Source organism: Arachis stenosperma, chromosome 9, assembly GCF_014773155.1.
Source record: "Arachis stenosperma cultivar V10309 chromosome 9, arast.V10309.gnm1.PFL2, whole genome shotgun sequence".
Taxonomy (NCBI): Eukaryota; Viridiplantae; Streptophyta; class Magnoliopsida; order Fabales; family Fabaceae; genus Arachis; species Arachis stenosperma.
Window position 1 is genome coordinate 14,913,160 of NC_080385.1, and position 17,763 is coordinate 14,930,922.

Sequence of the window (17,763 nt, forward strand, 5' to 3'; positions counted from 1 at the left end):
TTAGAAGGCCGATGATTGATTTGAACATGCCACCCGAGGAGAGTCAAGAGGAGTCAAATCATGGGAATTATAATGATGGTGTGTTAGAAGTAGATCATGAAAGTCATGATTATTCTATGGTTGAGACCCAACGATGGATCATTATCAAGCTCACCCTGTGTTCGACGATGAAGATATAGATGTCGAACCAATGGACATACTTGAGGAGGAAGATGAAGAGTTAAACAACTTTAAAGTGTCACAAGTTGCGCTAACTCAGCTTGCTATTTCCAGACTGTATGATCATTCTGTGCACTATTCCATGTTGAACATTGACGCAATTAATGTAGATGGTCCTTTAGTCAGGGAGGACCCGAGGATGATCCAACACATGAGTTTGAGATTGGACAATAGTTCGACAACAAAGAAGAAGCTGTGATGGCGGTAAAGATATATAGCATCAAGAGGATTGTTGAGTATAAGATATTGGAGAGTGACAAGTTGAAGTAGGATGTACATTGCACTCATGTTGGGTTGGGATGTCAATAGAACATACGCATTGCATATCATCGAAAGCAGGAGAAATGGGAGGTTAGGAGATACAGTAGTACCCATTAATTCTTGCATGCAAACAGCATTAGGTCAGGACTATGAAAGGTTGGATTTTAAGGTGGTAGCTGAACACATATTCTCTATGGTGAAGGTAGATTCTACTATCAGCATAAGAGTTTTCCAATGAGCAGAGCAGTTGAGAATCACTTTGGTTACAAGGCATCTTACAGAAAAGTTTGGCTTGTAAAGCAGAGAGTGATTGCGAAGATATGTAGTGATTGGGAAGCATCGTATAACGAGCTTTCTAGGTGGTTATTCGCAATGCAGATGTACCTATCCAATAAGATTGATTGCATTCCATTTAGCACATCACTTGTGGTTCATTATATTTTAACATGTCCTAACCAAGTTACTGATTTAGGTACATGAGTGGAACTTATAACACAGCGTTGGCCTAGTGATAATGATAGTGCCATATTTCATCGTGTGTCTTAGATGTTTCCCCATGTGTAGAAGTTTTCAAGCATTGCAAGCCACTTATCTCGATTGATGGCTCTCATTTGTATGGCAAATATGAAAGGACTCTACTGTTGGCTATTGCCCAAGATAGTAATTCAAACATATTGCCCATTGTATTTGCTGTGGTCGAGAAAAAGACAAAGGAGGTCTGTTCATTCTTTTTGTCCAACCTCCTCAGGGAACAAGTAACGCCTCAGCCAGGCCTTTTGGTCATTTCAGACAGATATGAATCCATTGATATTGCGTTAAATGCCAATGGCAGTTGGTGGAAACCTCTGAATGCTTATCAAAAATTTTGTACAAGATATATTGCGGCTAACTTTATGATACATTTTAAGAACAAGAATTTGAAAAAGGTCTTGGTTAACACAGCATATTTGAAGTCACATCAAGAATTTGGTCATTACTTCGATAGATTGAGGGAAGAGAATGTGACAATCACGAACTGGCTCAAAGAAATACCACGTGAATAACGGGCATAGTATAGTGATGAAGGCCGCATATTTGGGTACATGACTACGAATATTTTTGAGTGCATGAATGCTGTCATGAAGGCCACACGCAACCTATTGATAACCGCTCTTGTGAAGTCAACTTACTTCCGATTGGGTGAACTTTTCGCAAGGAAGGGCACGGAAGCTCAAGCACAAGTTCAAGTGGGGGATGAATTCTCACAAACACTTGTGAAAACTATTGAGTTCAACTCCAAGCATGTGAACACGGTGAATGTTCACCAATTTAATCGTTCGAGAACAACGTTTACAGTAGAGGAGTTAACAGCAGTATGTACCAGGATCTAGGCAGCATACGATGGCTCACCATGTATGACTCACACTGGGATCAACTCTTAGATATAAGGGTCAGCATATGGAGTCCAATCGACCTAAAAAATATTACAAATATGAGTCAAAATATGTTTGATAACAACGTATTTAACTTTATTATTAACACTTATCACATACCTGGTAGATGCTGATTCGTTTAGAACTCGCCTCCAAGATCGAAGTCTGGTCTCCGCAGTGTCATTGACGACATGTGACCCATCCACTACCTGTCATACATTGCAACATTATAATTCACACAATAATAAATAGTAGTTTACACTAACTTGCATGAAAACGAAAAATAAACTTTCTAAATGCACGTCGTACCTCTCCATTAACGAAAATCATCACTGATCAAAACCAATGAGCCGACAACTCGAGATGCGATGATATGCCAATGATAGAAGCAACCCTCCGCATCCACCCAAATTTTGTTGCCTATAGTTCGTAGCATAATACATTTGGCGGTACAACCATGCAAGAACAACTGAATTCCAAGACAATCAGCCACGGCAATCCAGGTCCTCCAACAGAGATAACCACCTCATATGCACACGAGGGTCAGATGCATCTGGAAATAACATACCCCTAATAAGATCTGCATAATGAACCCATACCATGGGAGTACTGCAGTAGTCGCTCATCTGTCGCATCCTCAGCCAACTCTCCACAAACAACGTCTCTGAACCACGATAAGTTGACGGTTCACTTATTCTGACCATGTTTGTAGTTTGGACCTGGTACATGTCCTAGTAGCTGCTGACACAGGTCCTACATAGAACGTCCGTCATAGTACTGCTTCCAACCACCAACGCAACCACTAGCTGGGTCCATCAACATTCAGACCAATCAGATATTCCATATCCTATAGGGTAATCGTTATCTAATCACAAGGTATGTGAAATGTATAAGACTCTGGCCACCATCTCTCTACCAACACAGATACTAAAGGCCAGTCATGGTCCCAGTCAACCATGTATGCCATATGGTCGAAACTATCCCATCAGAGGTATTTCCTAATACACTCGTTGGGTCTCGCCAGTAAATTCCGATGCGTCGACAACACCTTATTAGGCTAAAAAAAATATTTAACATTTATGTCAAATACATACTTAAAATAATATATATATATATATATATATATATATATATATATATATATATATATAAACTTATTAAACACTCAAAAAGTAAACATTATACCAGTTGACTAAATCTATCAGCAATGTGCTATGCCTGGTCTAATCTATACAACGTATCCTCGTAACATACTAATTCTTGGTTCATCAAACTATCTAAAATCAAATAATTACAAAATTAATATCAATAATTTCTACACCTGTAAAATTCAAAAAACACTGATTTAATACACTATTCTAAGATTTAATACACTATTCTAAATAGTTAACAAAATAACTCTAAGTAATTGACTCTAAATAATTTTTATAATAATTTCTAAATCAGTAACTTTAAATAATTATTCCTATATTTTTTGAATAATTAATTCTAAATGATTATTTTTATATTTTTTAATAATTTATTTTAAATAATAAACTCCAAAATTTTAATTAATTAAGTCTATATAATTATAAATTTAATACCATCTAATTTTAACTAATCTATCAAAAAATTTATTCTAAAATAATTATATAAAAAAATAAATTAAAAACAAAGAAGTAATTTAGATAATTTACTTAAAATTTAATTTAAAGAGAGGAGATGAGAGGAGAGAATCTTGAGAGAATATATTGAAAGTCAAAAAGAGATAAAAGAGTGAAAGGGGAGGGTTTAGTGCGGTGAAAAGTAAAAAATGAGGGGATCATTTCGCGTTTTAGAACTAACATGAAGTTCGTTGCGCCAGTGGACGAAATCTATAAAAACTATGAAGTTCGCCGATGGAGTAGGCAAACTTTATAAAAATAGGCAAGTTTCCTGTTGCAGTGGGCGAATTTATTTCAAATTCCAAAAAATATATATTTCAAAAAATAAAGATAAAATTATTTGTTTTGAAAAATAAATAACTTTTTTAATTTATTTCAAAAAATTTTTTTGATTATCTAAGGCTAAAATATATGTTTTCAACTATCTTTGAGTAATTAATATGATTAAGATATAATAGTTTAGTTAAAAAGAATAATGACATCACACGTGTGTAGAAGCATTTAAAAATGCATTCAAACATACTTTAAATATTGACTATGAATAATTTAAATGTTGACAAAAAATAAAAAGAAGAAACATAATATAACCCATATAAATTATAAAAGTTTTTAATAATGCATCCATAATTCATCAATAAAGATAGTATAGATATATGTTTGAGAAAAAGACACAAAAATAAATATAAAAAAATTAGCGTATTAGACGAAATGTATAGGTATATAAATATATGTTGACTCATGATCATCTGAGGCTAAAATTTAGTACCCAACTATTTTGAGTAAACCGACGCAAGTTGGCACAGATAGATGACGGTCTGTGTCTCTTAACTATCTCTTTTGGGTTCGATATTCAATGGAGGATGGGAATGCAGCTTGTTTGCTTGGGAGGGTCGCCCACTTTGTCTTTACAATACCCGGGAGATTAGCCATTGGGTTTCTGGCCTGATGGATACCCTGGTGCAAACAAAAAAAAACTATCTTGAGTAATTAATATGTTTGACATGTAATAATTAAGTTGAAAAAAGATGACATGGCACGTGTACATAGAAACATTTAGGTTGCGTTTAGTTTCGAGAATAGGATAAGATAAGATACTAAGAACAAAACATAAATGACAGAAATACAAAAATTAATGTTTTTATATTTTATTTGGTGATAAACTAGAATAAATCATGAAAGTTTAATTTATTCTCATATTTTTTCATTTAAAAAATTTGGTAAGAAAAATATAATGATAAAAAGTATAATTATGAAAAATTAACAGGAATAATGAAAGAACAAATAAAAAATAAGTTGTGTCTCTTGTTAGTGTCTCTGTGTCTTTCTTGTCAGGATATACACAAAATACACGAATTCAGTGTCTCTGGAGACAACTCTGTTCATGTTTTATCTGCCAAACACAGTTTTGTGCCTCAGTATCCCATACATGTAAGGGTGGCTGATGAGCGGATAATTTATACGCTTTTTGACATTGTTTTTGGGTAGTTTTTAGTAAGTTCAAGCTACTTTTAGGGATGTTTTCATTAGTTTTTATGATAAATTCACATTTCTTGACTTTACTATGAGTTTGTGTGTTTTTCTGTGATTTCAGGTAATTTCTGGCTGAAATTGAGGGATTTGAGCAAAACTCTGAAAAAGGCTGACAAAAGGACTGCTGATGCTGTTGGAATCTGACCTCCCTGCACTCGAAATGGATTTTCTGGAGCTACAGAACTCCAAATGGCGCGCTCTCAACGGCGTTGGAAAGTAGACATCCAGGACTTTCCAGAAATATATAATAGTCCATACTTTATTCGGAAATTGACGACGTAACTTGGCGTTGAACGCCAAGTTCATGCTGCTGTCTGGAGTTAAACGCCAGAAAAACGTCATGATCCGGAGTTGAACGCCCAAAACACGTCATAACTTGGAGTTCAACTCCAAGAGAAGCCTCAGCTCGTGGATTGATCAAGCTCAGCCCAAGCATACACCAAGTGGGCCCCGGAAGTGGATTTATGCATCAATTACTTACTCATGTAAACCCTAGGAGCTAGTTTATTATAAATAGAACATTTAACTAATGTATTGGACATCTTTTGATCACTTTAGATCTGAAGAACATCTTTGAACGCATAGTTCTTAGACCATATGGGGGCTGGCCATTCGGCCATGCCTGAACCTTTTCTTATGTATTTTCAACGGTGGAGTTTCTGCACACCATAGATTAAGGGTGTGGAGCTCTGCTGTACCTCAAGTATTAATGCAGTTCTATTTTCTTTTATTCAATTCTCTATTATTCTTATTCCAAGATATTCATTCGCACCCAAGAACATGATGAATGTGATGATTAGATAACCCTCATTATCATTCTCACTTATGAACGCACGTGATTGACAACCACTTCCGTTCTACATGCAACAGAGCTTGAATGTGTATCTCTTAGATTCCCCAACAGAATCTTCGTGGTATAAGCTAGATAGATGGCGGCATTCATGAGGATCCGGAAAGTCTAAACCTTGTCTATGGTATTCCGAGTAGGATTCTGGGATTGAATGACTGTGACGAGCTTCAAACTCCTGAAGGCTGGGCGTGATGACAAGCGCAAAAGAATCAATGGATTCTATTCCAACCTGATTGAGAACCGACAGATGATTAGCCATGCGAGTGACAGCCGCAGAGGACCATTTTCACTGAGAGGATGGGATGTAGCCACTGACAACGGTGATGCCCTACATACAGCTTGCCATGGGAAGGAGTAAGAAGGATTGAGTTGAAGCAGTAGGAGGGCAGGCGTCCTTGAGCCTTACAGTATCTCCATATGCTTATCTGAAATTCCTACCAATGAATCTGCATAAGTGTTCTATCCCTTTTATTATTTCATCTATTTTCTTATTATTAATTTCCGAAACCATAAACAATTTTAATCTGCCTAACTGAGATTTACAAGGTGACCATAGCTTGCTTCATACCAACAATCTCTGTGGGATCGACCCTTACTCGCGTAAGGTTTATTACTTGGACGACCCAGTACACTTGCTGGTTAGTTGAACGGAGTTGTGAATTCAACTGGTGCCATAATAATGATCTCATACAAAATAGTTAGAACATTGATCACAATTTCGTCCACCAGTGGCAGACAGAGAAGTCTGCCCCGCGTCGCCTAGTGTGGCGGTTCCAGAATCCTACCCCACCCCGCCTAATAGCCCGCCTAATCTCCATTTTTTTAATAATATTTATAAAGGCATAAAAGAATCTCCTCCGTTTTAATCAATATAAAAGCAAATGTTAATTATAAACAGTCTCCAAAACAAAATAAACATAATCCAAAATCCAAAAACATAATTATAAATATTCTCGAAAGCAAAATAAACATAATCCAAAATCTAAAAACATAATTATAAATAATCTCCAAAGCAAAATAAACATAATTCAAAACACTTAATTTTCATCTTCATCTTCATGTAAGTCAATAACATCATTGGAACCAACTCCTGAATAATAGCTTTTTCCTTTTGCAATATCTTCCTCATCTAAATCTTCCTCTAGAAAAAAGTAAATAAATATATTAGAAAAATAATACATCATAATGAACAAAATCACTCAAGTATGTATGTTATAAATATGATTATACCATAATCATCATATCCACGTATCCAATTTCACCCAATTTCGAGTGTAAATCACAACTTCAACATTATCTGGCAATAAACTACTTCTATACTTATTCAAAACATGAGAACCCATGCTAAATGCAGATTCTGAAGCCACGGTGACAATAGGAATGCTCAACAAATCTCGTGCCATTAGTGTTAGTGTTGGAAAACGATGTTGGTTGTCTTTCTACCATTGCAAACCATCTATGATTGCATCATTGCAAAATAATATTACCTCACTCAAATAAATATCAACAATTCTGATCTAATCAAAACTCAACCATTATCAAACAACACAAAAAACAGCAAACAATATATGGATCTGCATCAAATTTAATCAAAACTCAAAACCATTTTAAAACAAGTATCAGCAACCATTATCAAACAACACAAAACACAGCAAATAAACCTAAATCTCTGATCTAAAACCTAAGCCAGAAAACTAACATACCAGAAATCTGATATGACAGTAGTGACGAGCCGATGACCAGAACAGAAGAGGCAAAGAGCAGCGGCAATGAGGATAGACGAGCAGACCCAGAGAGCGAGAGGACAGACGAGCATACCTAGAGAGCGAGAGGATAGGACCCAAGAGTCCAGGACTGAAACCAGTTGCGACAACGGCTAGACGGAGCAGCAGTAGTGGCTAGATCCCAGGAGGACCAAAGAGCGACAGTGACAAGGAGTGTCGCGACTGCTGGGTGCGACTTTGCTGTCTGTGTGAAACTGCGCGTGTGAGGACGGAAGTGTGAGCGTGAAGAGTGAGGACGCCTGTGCAAGATTGCGATGGCACTAGACGCAGTACGGTTGGGAGCGGTTAGCGGCGGCCGGTGTGACTTGTGAGTGTGAGGTGTGAGTGACTATGGGTGGAGATGAAAACTGGAGAAGCTGAAGCTTTGTGTTATGAGTGGGAGGGAGTGAGAGTGACAGTAGCCAAGTGGTAAGGAGGCTGCAATTAAGGATTTAGGGTGGGTATGGTTTCATTGGGTCAGGTTGGGTTGGGGTTGTGGAGAAGTTGGGTTATGGCCTTTTGGCCAAAAAATGCAAAAACACTCCCTGCCAAAAATATGCTTAGCCCGCCGGGGAAGCCTACCCCGCCAAATCCTACGGTTTAAGCGGTGCGGGTTAGACAGAATTTTATTATTTGGTGGTCTCAATTTATCCCGGCCCGCCTTTTTTGGCGGGTTACGCAGGCCAGCCTGGCAAGTTTAGACCCGTTTTCCACCCCTACATACATGTAAACAAACGCAACCTTAAAGATGCTTTTAAACAAACGCAACCATGAGTAGTTTGAATTAAGATTTCAAAAACCGGTCTAGTCATCGAATTGCTCTAACTACTGGTTTACTGGTCCAACAAAAAAATTGTTTTATAATAAAATAATAAATAAATTATAAATAAACACTTTACATCATATATAATTATAGACAGTACAATTGTATCACAAAACATAAAACAACATCACATCACTATAAAAATCACAAAACACAATAGCACAATTAATCAATAATCATACAATCTAAACACAACTAAGTCATCAAGACAGTCATAATAAACACCTTACATCATAATTATAGACAGTACAATTGAATCACAAAACATAAAAAGCATCACATCACTATAAAAATCATAAAACACAACATCACAATTAATCAATAATCATACAATCTAAACACAACTAAGTCATCAAGACAGTCACAATACAACACATTACTGTAAAAAAATCATGAAACACAACAGCATCACAACAGAGCAGCCATAGCTAATCAATAATCAATTAACCATTCGATAATTTCAATGTGAAGCACAATTAAGTCATTAAGTCAATCACGTTCTAAGTACAATTGAGTCACAAAATACAAAACAACAACACATCACTACATATAAAAATCACAAAATACAAAATAGTAGCACAATTTTAATAAAGACTAACAAGGTTAACCAATGAACTAATCAACTAATCGTTCAATGATTCAATCCAAAACAAAAAAAATCGAGTAACAAATGTACAATACAGCACAGGATCAGAGTTAACTATTCGATTATTCGAATTTCAATCTGAGTACCACTAGCAGAATTCTAAACAAAAATCAATGTTTTGAGCAAAGAATGAAGAAGAATAGAAAACGAAAATTAAAATCAATTGAAGCCATTGCCCTCGTTCTGAGCAGTTTGAGCAAAGGGGGAGGAGCACAACAAAGACGAAGACCAGGCGACGAGCAGAAAGACAATCACTGACCCTCAATCAACAAGCACGAGAGGTTTGATTTCTAAACAGAGCAACAAAAAAACGAAGAACAAGCATTGATCGTCCATGGACAAGTAGGACGGCGACTAGGCGATTCGTGAGAGCAAACAAGAGGTTGGATACTTTGAGTCTTGAAGAACGCTGACATCATGAAGAGGGAGCTCCTAAGTGCGACGGATGGCGGCAGCAGCAATCTCTCATTCCGACAGACGGAGAACGGATGGCGACAGCAATTGGTGGGAGCTAAGGTTTTTTTTTTAATTTGGTTAAGGTTAAGTCATTGAGGATAGTTTGCTTTTTGAAGGAAGGAGAGTGGAGCAGGTGGGGTTGAGGGAGTTTTTCCTAAGATTTTTTTTTGTTAAACGAACAAAACGGCAGTGTTTATTATAAATTGACCGGATTTCGATCTGATCCAACTGACTGGCTCAGCAGTTTGTATTCGATTTTTTAAGCAGTAATTTCTTCTGCTAGTGAATTGAATTGCAGAAGCTGCCGGTTTGTAATCGAACTGACCGGTTCAGTCCGATTTTTAAAACCATGATTTGAATTTTGACAAAAAAAAAACATAATTCATCACAAGTAACTCAAAATTTTTTAAAAGAACACATAATGCATCCCAACTTATCAATAAAGATAGAAATAGGTATAGTCATACGTCTGAGAAAATGCGTAATAAATAAATAAATAAATGAACATATCACACGAAATGTATTAATATTTTTTGGTAAAATTTTTAAGTAGGTATGTTGACTAATGATCTCTTACGCTAAAATATTTGTTTTCAACTATCTTAAGTAATTAACATGATTGATATGTAATTATTAAGTTTAAAAAAATGGCATGACACGTGTGCAAAAGCATTTAAAGATGCATTTAAACGTACTTTGAATATTAATCAGAAACAGTTTGAATGTTGACTAAGAAAAAAAAAACATAATGCAACCCAAATACATTATAATTTTTTTTAATAAAACATATAATGCATCCTAATTCAATAATAAAGATAATTATAAATATAGACATATGTCAAAAAAGAACTAAATTAGCATATTACATACCAAATGTATTAATATTTTTTTGGGTTAAATTTTAAAGTCGGTAATGTTGACTAATGATCATTTAAGGCTAAAATCTATGTGTCCAATTGAGTAACTAATATGAATAAATTTAACAATTAAATTTAAAAAATGATGGTATGATGATTGATGCGTGTGCATAAATCTTTAAAGATGCATTTAAATATAGTTTAAATATTGACAAAAAACAGTTTAAATGTTGACTAAAAAAAGGTAAAAAATCAAAATAATAAATATAATACATCCCAAACAAATTATAAATTTTTTTAATATTACACATAATGCATCCTAACTCATCCAAAAAGATAAATATATATAGGAATAGGTAAATGTTTTAAAAAAAGAAGCAAAAAAGTAAAAAAAAAAATGCATTAATATTTTCTTTGGTCAAATTTTAAAGTGGGTTATCTTAACTAAGATCATGTGAAACTAAAATCTAACTATTTTGAATAATTAATAAGATTGACATGTAATAATTAAGTTGAAAAAATCATAGCATGACGCGTGTACAAAAGCATTTAAAGATATATTTAAACATAATTTAAATATTAACCAGGAGTATTTTAAATGTTTCCTAAAAAAGTAAATATAATACATTCCAAATAAATTATAAATTTTTTTAATAAAACACATAATGTATTCTAAATTTCTAATTCATTAATAAAGATAACTATAGATATAGGCATATGTTTAAAAAAATGTAAAAAAATAAAAAATAAATAAATAAATATTTTACACGGAATATATTATTTTTTTCAGTTAAAATTCAAAGTGGGTTATCTTGACTAATGATCATCTAAAGCTAAAATTTGTGTGTCTAACTATGAGTGAGATGTAATAATTAAGTTTAAAAAACGATGGCATCATAAGTGTGTACAAAAGCATTTAAACATAGTTTGAATAATATTGACCGGAACAATTTGAATATTGACCAGAAAAAAAAAATCAAAATAATAAACATAATGCATCCCAAATAAATTATAAAATTTTTTAATAAAACATATAATGCATCCTAAATCATCAATAATAAAGAGAGATACAGGTATAGACATATGTGATATGAAAAAAAAAAACGTTAAACAAGAAAAAAAATTATTTTTTAAAATTATTCAATCCTACTCTACTCATATTTCATACATATTAATAAAATAAAAAATAAAAAATTATATTTAAATTAAAATTAAAAATAATAAAATTTTAAAATATCCAACATAAAATTATAATAGCATAATCATCAAATTTTTAATAAAATTAAAATAACACAAATAAAAATAAATATTTTAGCATTTTTCTTCTAACTCTAAATTCTTATAATATTATTCTTTAAATAATAAACGTATTAAATTAATAATTTAAATTATTAACTTAGCAATTACTCTAAATTTTTACAAAAACAAAAATGATCGTAGATTTAATATTCACTTCCTTCACTGTATATATGATTTTTAAATATATATTATATAATATATTAAAAATGAGAGTAGAATCAAGTGCATAATAATATATCAACATTTTTTTGGTCAAATTTTAAAGTGGGTTATGTTGACTAATAATTATCTAAAATTAAAATATTTGTATCCAACTATCTTGAGTAATTAATATGATTGACATATATATAAAATGCATTCCAAATAAATTAGAATTTTTTTTTTATAAAATACATAATGTATCTCAAAATAGTTTAGTATTTGTATTACTTAAATTAGCGGCTCAACAGATATGGTCAGTTTTTTTTATTGAATTTAAGAAATTTTTTTATATTTTATTTTTAAAATTATAAATTTAATATACATAAATAAAAAATAAAATATCTTAAGTTATTTAACATTTAAAATTTATAAAATAAAGAAATTTAAATTAAAAAATAAGATTAAAAATAATTACATTATTATTATGTGTAATAATATTAAAATAAAAATTTACTAACATTATTTATAGATTTGTTATTTATAAATATAATTAAATTTATTTATTTTTTTCAATTTTTTTAATTTAAAATAAATTTTAAAATTTATATTCAAAATACTATTTATCTCCATGCATAATTCTAATGGATAAAAAAAAATAATCTTTTGAATCTTGTATTAAACGTCTTAATTATCTTTAATTTCATTATTTTTTAAAATTATTTATTTTTAATTTAATTATTGTCTCATTGTTATTATTATTGTCTAATTGTTACTATTATTTTTAAGAATTTTAAATTTTATATATTTATTTTTAAAATTTTGAGTTTGATATCATCAATAATTTAAAATAAAAATAAAAATGTTTATAAATTGTTTAAAATTTAAAATATATAAATTAAATTAAATAAGATATAATCAAAAAATTATTATATTGTTATTATTTATAACAAAAATAAAAGATTAATATAAATATTTATAAATATTATTCACAAAATAATTATTTATAAATATTATTAAATTTATTTATTTTTTAATCGTATTTAATTTAAAAAAAATGTAAAATTCTAAAATTAAAGAACTTTTATATATCCATACATAATTCTAATTAATAAAATAACACTTGTATGTTTCATTTTAAATATATATTCAACATCTTAAATTATTTTTAATTTTATTATTCTTTTAAAATTATTAAGTTTTATTTTCATTATTCCCTCTTTGTGTATCACACACTATCTTCTTTTTTAGCCATTATCTAAACATAAATCCAAGATTAATTCATTACCACTGTTGTATTATATTGTATTATTCTTTCTCGTATTATATTTATTTCTTCTATTTTTTTTCTCCTCTTTATCGAATCGTAATCAATTATAATCAATTATCACTATGTACATTTATTGCAATATAAAATTTTTAAACACTACATAATTTTCTTATAAGATATTTAAATTTAGTTTCAGATAAGATATTAACAAGCCTGTCCAATGAGATATCTCTATTTACGGGGAATAAATATTTCAATTAGTATAAAATCACATTTTAAATGGAAAACAAATATCTTTATTGCTTGAATTGTTTAGAGGAATAGTTTTACAAAAATACGTTCTTAGACTATTTTTAGTAAAAAATTTATCTCGGTCTTTATTTATAGCCTACATGTTATAAAAAATAACTCTATATCAGTTATTATGTTATAGACTGTAAATAGATACTCAAAACATTTATTTCTTCTCCATTAAAAAGAACTAACTTTAATCTCTATTGTAGTCCTACTTAATTAATTAATTAAAGTAATTAAAATTAATATAATTACTATTTTTTATAATAATATTATTTAAATATATAAATTAAAAAATAATTCATTATTAAAAAATATTAATATTAAAAAAATTCATATATAATAATAATACACAATATATTATTCGAGATTAAACTAATTTGTAAAATTACTTAATATAAAAACAAACATAGTTAAGCTCTATAATTAACGATAAACATGGTGCATGAAATTGCCATATGTATTCAATCAAGTCTTCTTTCAACTATCGAAATTATTTTATAAAGTGTTAAAATTAAATTTATTTTTTATAAATAAATTTAATTAATTATAATTTACTATAACAATATAAACAATATTTAATATTGATTTAATATAATTATTTATATTAATTAACTAAAAATATAATTATTTAATATAATTATCTAATTAATTATAATTTAATTAATTAATAAATTGTCAAATGTGAAATAAAATTATTTAATATAAACATACATGTAATGTAATATATATAATATTTTTATTTTTTTTAATAACTTACTGACAAAAAATTATTAGTTGTTGAAATATTTTTTTAAAAGGACTCTCAGTCTCAATCTTTGTGAAAGAACTCTTTCTACTCTTCACTCCAATGACTTTTCTGTTTTCATTTGTCATAATAGAACTTGTATTTACTATCGTTGAAGTTGTTCTTAGAGCAACTCCAATAATAATAAATAGAGGTTCTATTCTAATACATAAGGAGAAAAAAGTCATTAGAATAAAAAATAAAGAGAGTCCTTTCATAAGAAAGGAGACCAAAAATCTCTCTAAAAAAAACTTTTAATAGCCAATAATTTTTTGCCATATGACAAATTGCTAAAAAAATGTTAAAAAAAATATATATTACATTACATTACATATATGTTTATATTAAATAATTTTGTAATTTCTCATATCACAATTTGTTAAATAATTAATTTATTTATAATTATTGTAATTAATTATATTAAATAATTATATTTTTATTTAATTAATAATTTATATTAATTAAATATATTAATTTTTTATATCAGTTATTTAAATCATAATTAATATAAATAATTATAAAAAACTAATATTAAATATTATTTATATTGTTATATTAAATATAATTAATTAAATTTATTTACATAAAAAAATAAATTTAATTTTTACACATTGTAAAATAATTTTTAGTTCAATTGTTTATTTTTATTTATAAAATTTAAAATGCTAATCATATTACAAAAATAACTATTACAATACTAGCGATTAAATAATTGTTGTACTATTGTTATATAAGAAGTTATTAATTTTTTTGAATTTTAATATTTTTAATAGTAAATTATTTTTGAATTTATAAATTCATAATATTATTGTAAATAAAATAATAACTAAATTAATTTTAATTACTTTAATTAATTAATTAAATAGGACTACAATACAAACTAAAGTTAGTTTTTCTTAATTAAAAAAAATAGATATTTTGAGTTCCTATTTAATGTTTATGACAACAAAAACTAATGTAAAATTATTTTTTATGACATGTATTTTGTAAATAGAAACTGGTCTAAATTACTTATGGGATTATATATATATATATATAATTAGAGTCAAAAGTATTTATTACAATATCTAATTTCTGTCAATATTTGAAAACAATGGAGAAGCTTAATTATGTTGTGTGCAGTGTACTGGTGATCACTCTAGCATTCACACTTTTTATTTGTGATGCTAATGATGGTGATAATCCGAAAATTCATATCGTTTATTTGGGCTCATTACCTGAAACAAAAACTTCTTATTCTCCCACCTTTCACCACCTTAATATGCTGCAACAAGTTCTTGATGGTAGAAATCCAACAAAATCCTTAGTTCATAGCTACAAGAGGAGCTTTAACGGTTTTGCCGCCATGCTCACGAATCAGCAAGCGGCAAAGTTAACCGAAATGGAAGGTGTTGTTTCAGTTTTCCCAAGCAAGACTCTCCAAACCCAAACAACAAGATCTTGGGATTTCTTGGGACTTCCAAAGGCTCCAAAAGGACATCAAACGATAGAGACTAATCTCGTTGTCGGATTCTTCGACACCGGGGTTTGGCCGGAATCGGAAAGCTTCAGCGACAAATGTATCACAGAACCTGTTCCAAAAAAGTGGAAAGGTACATGTGCAGGTGGCAAGAACTTCACATGCAACAAGAAGTTGATCGGAGCAAGATTCTACACAGAGGACTCTGCAAGAGACAATGATGGCCATGGAAGCCACACAGCATCAATAGCAGCCGGAAACGACGTTGACAATGCCAGCTTTTACGGCATTGCAGAAGGCACCGCGAGAGGAGCAGTTCCTTCTTCAAGAATCGCTGCTTACAAAGTATGCAGCTCTGCAGGCTGTGCAGACCACGGCATCTTAGCTGCCTTTGATGACGCAATTGCTGACGGAGTTGACGTCATCTCTGTTTCATTTGGGGCTACTGCCGCATTGAACCTTGACACAGATTCAGTTGCCATCGGTTCATTTCATGCAATGGCCAAAGGAGTACTTGTAGTCCAATCCGCTGGAAATGCTGGTCCTTATCCTGGCACTGTAGCAAGCGTTGCGCCATGGTTGATAACCGTCGCAGCAAGCACCCTAGATCGGCAAATCGTTGACAAGGTCATTCTTGGAAATGGAAAAGTGTTAACTGGGAGGTCGGTTAATTCTTTCAAGTCAAACGGAAGAAGAGTTCCTATTGCTTTGAGCAACAGCAATTCAAGTGAGTGTGAAAAAGAATACGCCGATATATGTGGGTGCTTGGATAAAAAATTAGTGAAAGGAAAGATAGTTTTATGTGACAATCATGCGGAAGCTGAACCCAAATCTGCTGGCGCAGTTGGTACAATTGCAAAAATAGATCTTGCTGATCTTAACCTAGGTTATGTCACTATAATGCCTTCGGTGTCATTGCTGCCAAAAGATTATGACGTTGTTAAATTATACACAAACTCAACAAAAGATCCAAAAGCTGAGATTCTCAAGAGTGAGAGCGGTCAAGATCAGAGTGCTCCTAGAGCCGCAGCATTTTCTGGCCGTGGACCAAATGCTATAATTTCAGAGATCTTGAAACCTGATATAAGTGCCCCAGGGGTTAATATTTTGGCTGCTTATTCGCCAATTGGTTCACCAACAGAAGATCCTGGTACGGATAATAGATCTGTGCATTACAATATTCTAAGTGGAACTTCAATGGCTTGTCCTCATGTTTCTGGAATAGCCGCATATGTGAAAAATTTTCACCCTGATTGGTCACCTGCGGCAATTAAATCTGCTATTATGACGTCAGCAAAACCCATGATTACGAATCTGACATATGATGTGGGAGAATATGCATATGGATCTGGACAAGCCAATCCAATTCTAGCAATCAATCCTGGACTAGTTTATGACATTAACAAGGGAGATTATGTGCAAATGATGTGTAACTTAGGGTATGATAATCGCAAAATTAAATTGATATCTGGAGAATTGAATCCGTGCAAGGGAGCTGCAGATAAATCATTGGTAAGAAATTTAAATTATCCAGCTCTTACAGTTCTGGTTGAACCCAGGGTGCATATTAACATCAGTTTTAGTAGAATAGTTACAAATGTTGGTTTAGCCAACTCGAGTTACAGGGTAAGAGTCACACCGAAACCAGAAGTTAACATCAGGGTGAAACCAAGGGTTTTATCTTTCAAAGCATTAAACGAGAAAAAATCATTTGTAGTGAATGTCATTGGTATGATACCAAATGAAACTGCGGTAATCTCATCAATGGTATGGTCAGATGGGACCTATCATGTTCGAAGCCCAATTGTTATAGATGTCTCATTGCTGTAAATTATAATGTGACATGCAATAAAATATGATTATTAAATTTTCATGTGATGTTATAGTTTTATAAAGACTAGCGGCGAGTTTTTTAATTTTAATATGGGGATTCTGATGGAGTCTAACAGCGTTATGAAGGTTTAGGGTGTATTACGGAAATGTGACGGCGGGGTAAAATAAATCGGACGGACCGATTTGGTGGGTAGAAATCGGATGGACCGATTTCAGGGTGGAG

General features: G+C 31.3%; 1 protein-coding gene across 1 annotated transcript; it reads left to right on the plus strand.

Moving 5' to 3' along the window:
* Positions 1–15,341: 15,341 nt before the first annotated feature.
* Positions 15,342–17,537, plus strand: LOC130949117 (subtilisin-like protease SBT4.9). The gene has a single exon (XM_057877936.1). The coding sequence runs from the start codon at positions 15,342–15,344 to the stop codon at positions 17,535–17,537; it is 2,196 nt and encodes a 731-aa protein (XP_057733919.1).
* The last annotated feature ends 226 nt before the right edge of the window (positions 17,538–17,763 follow it).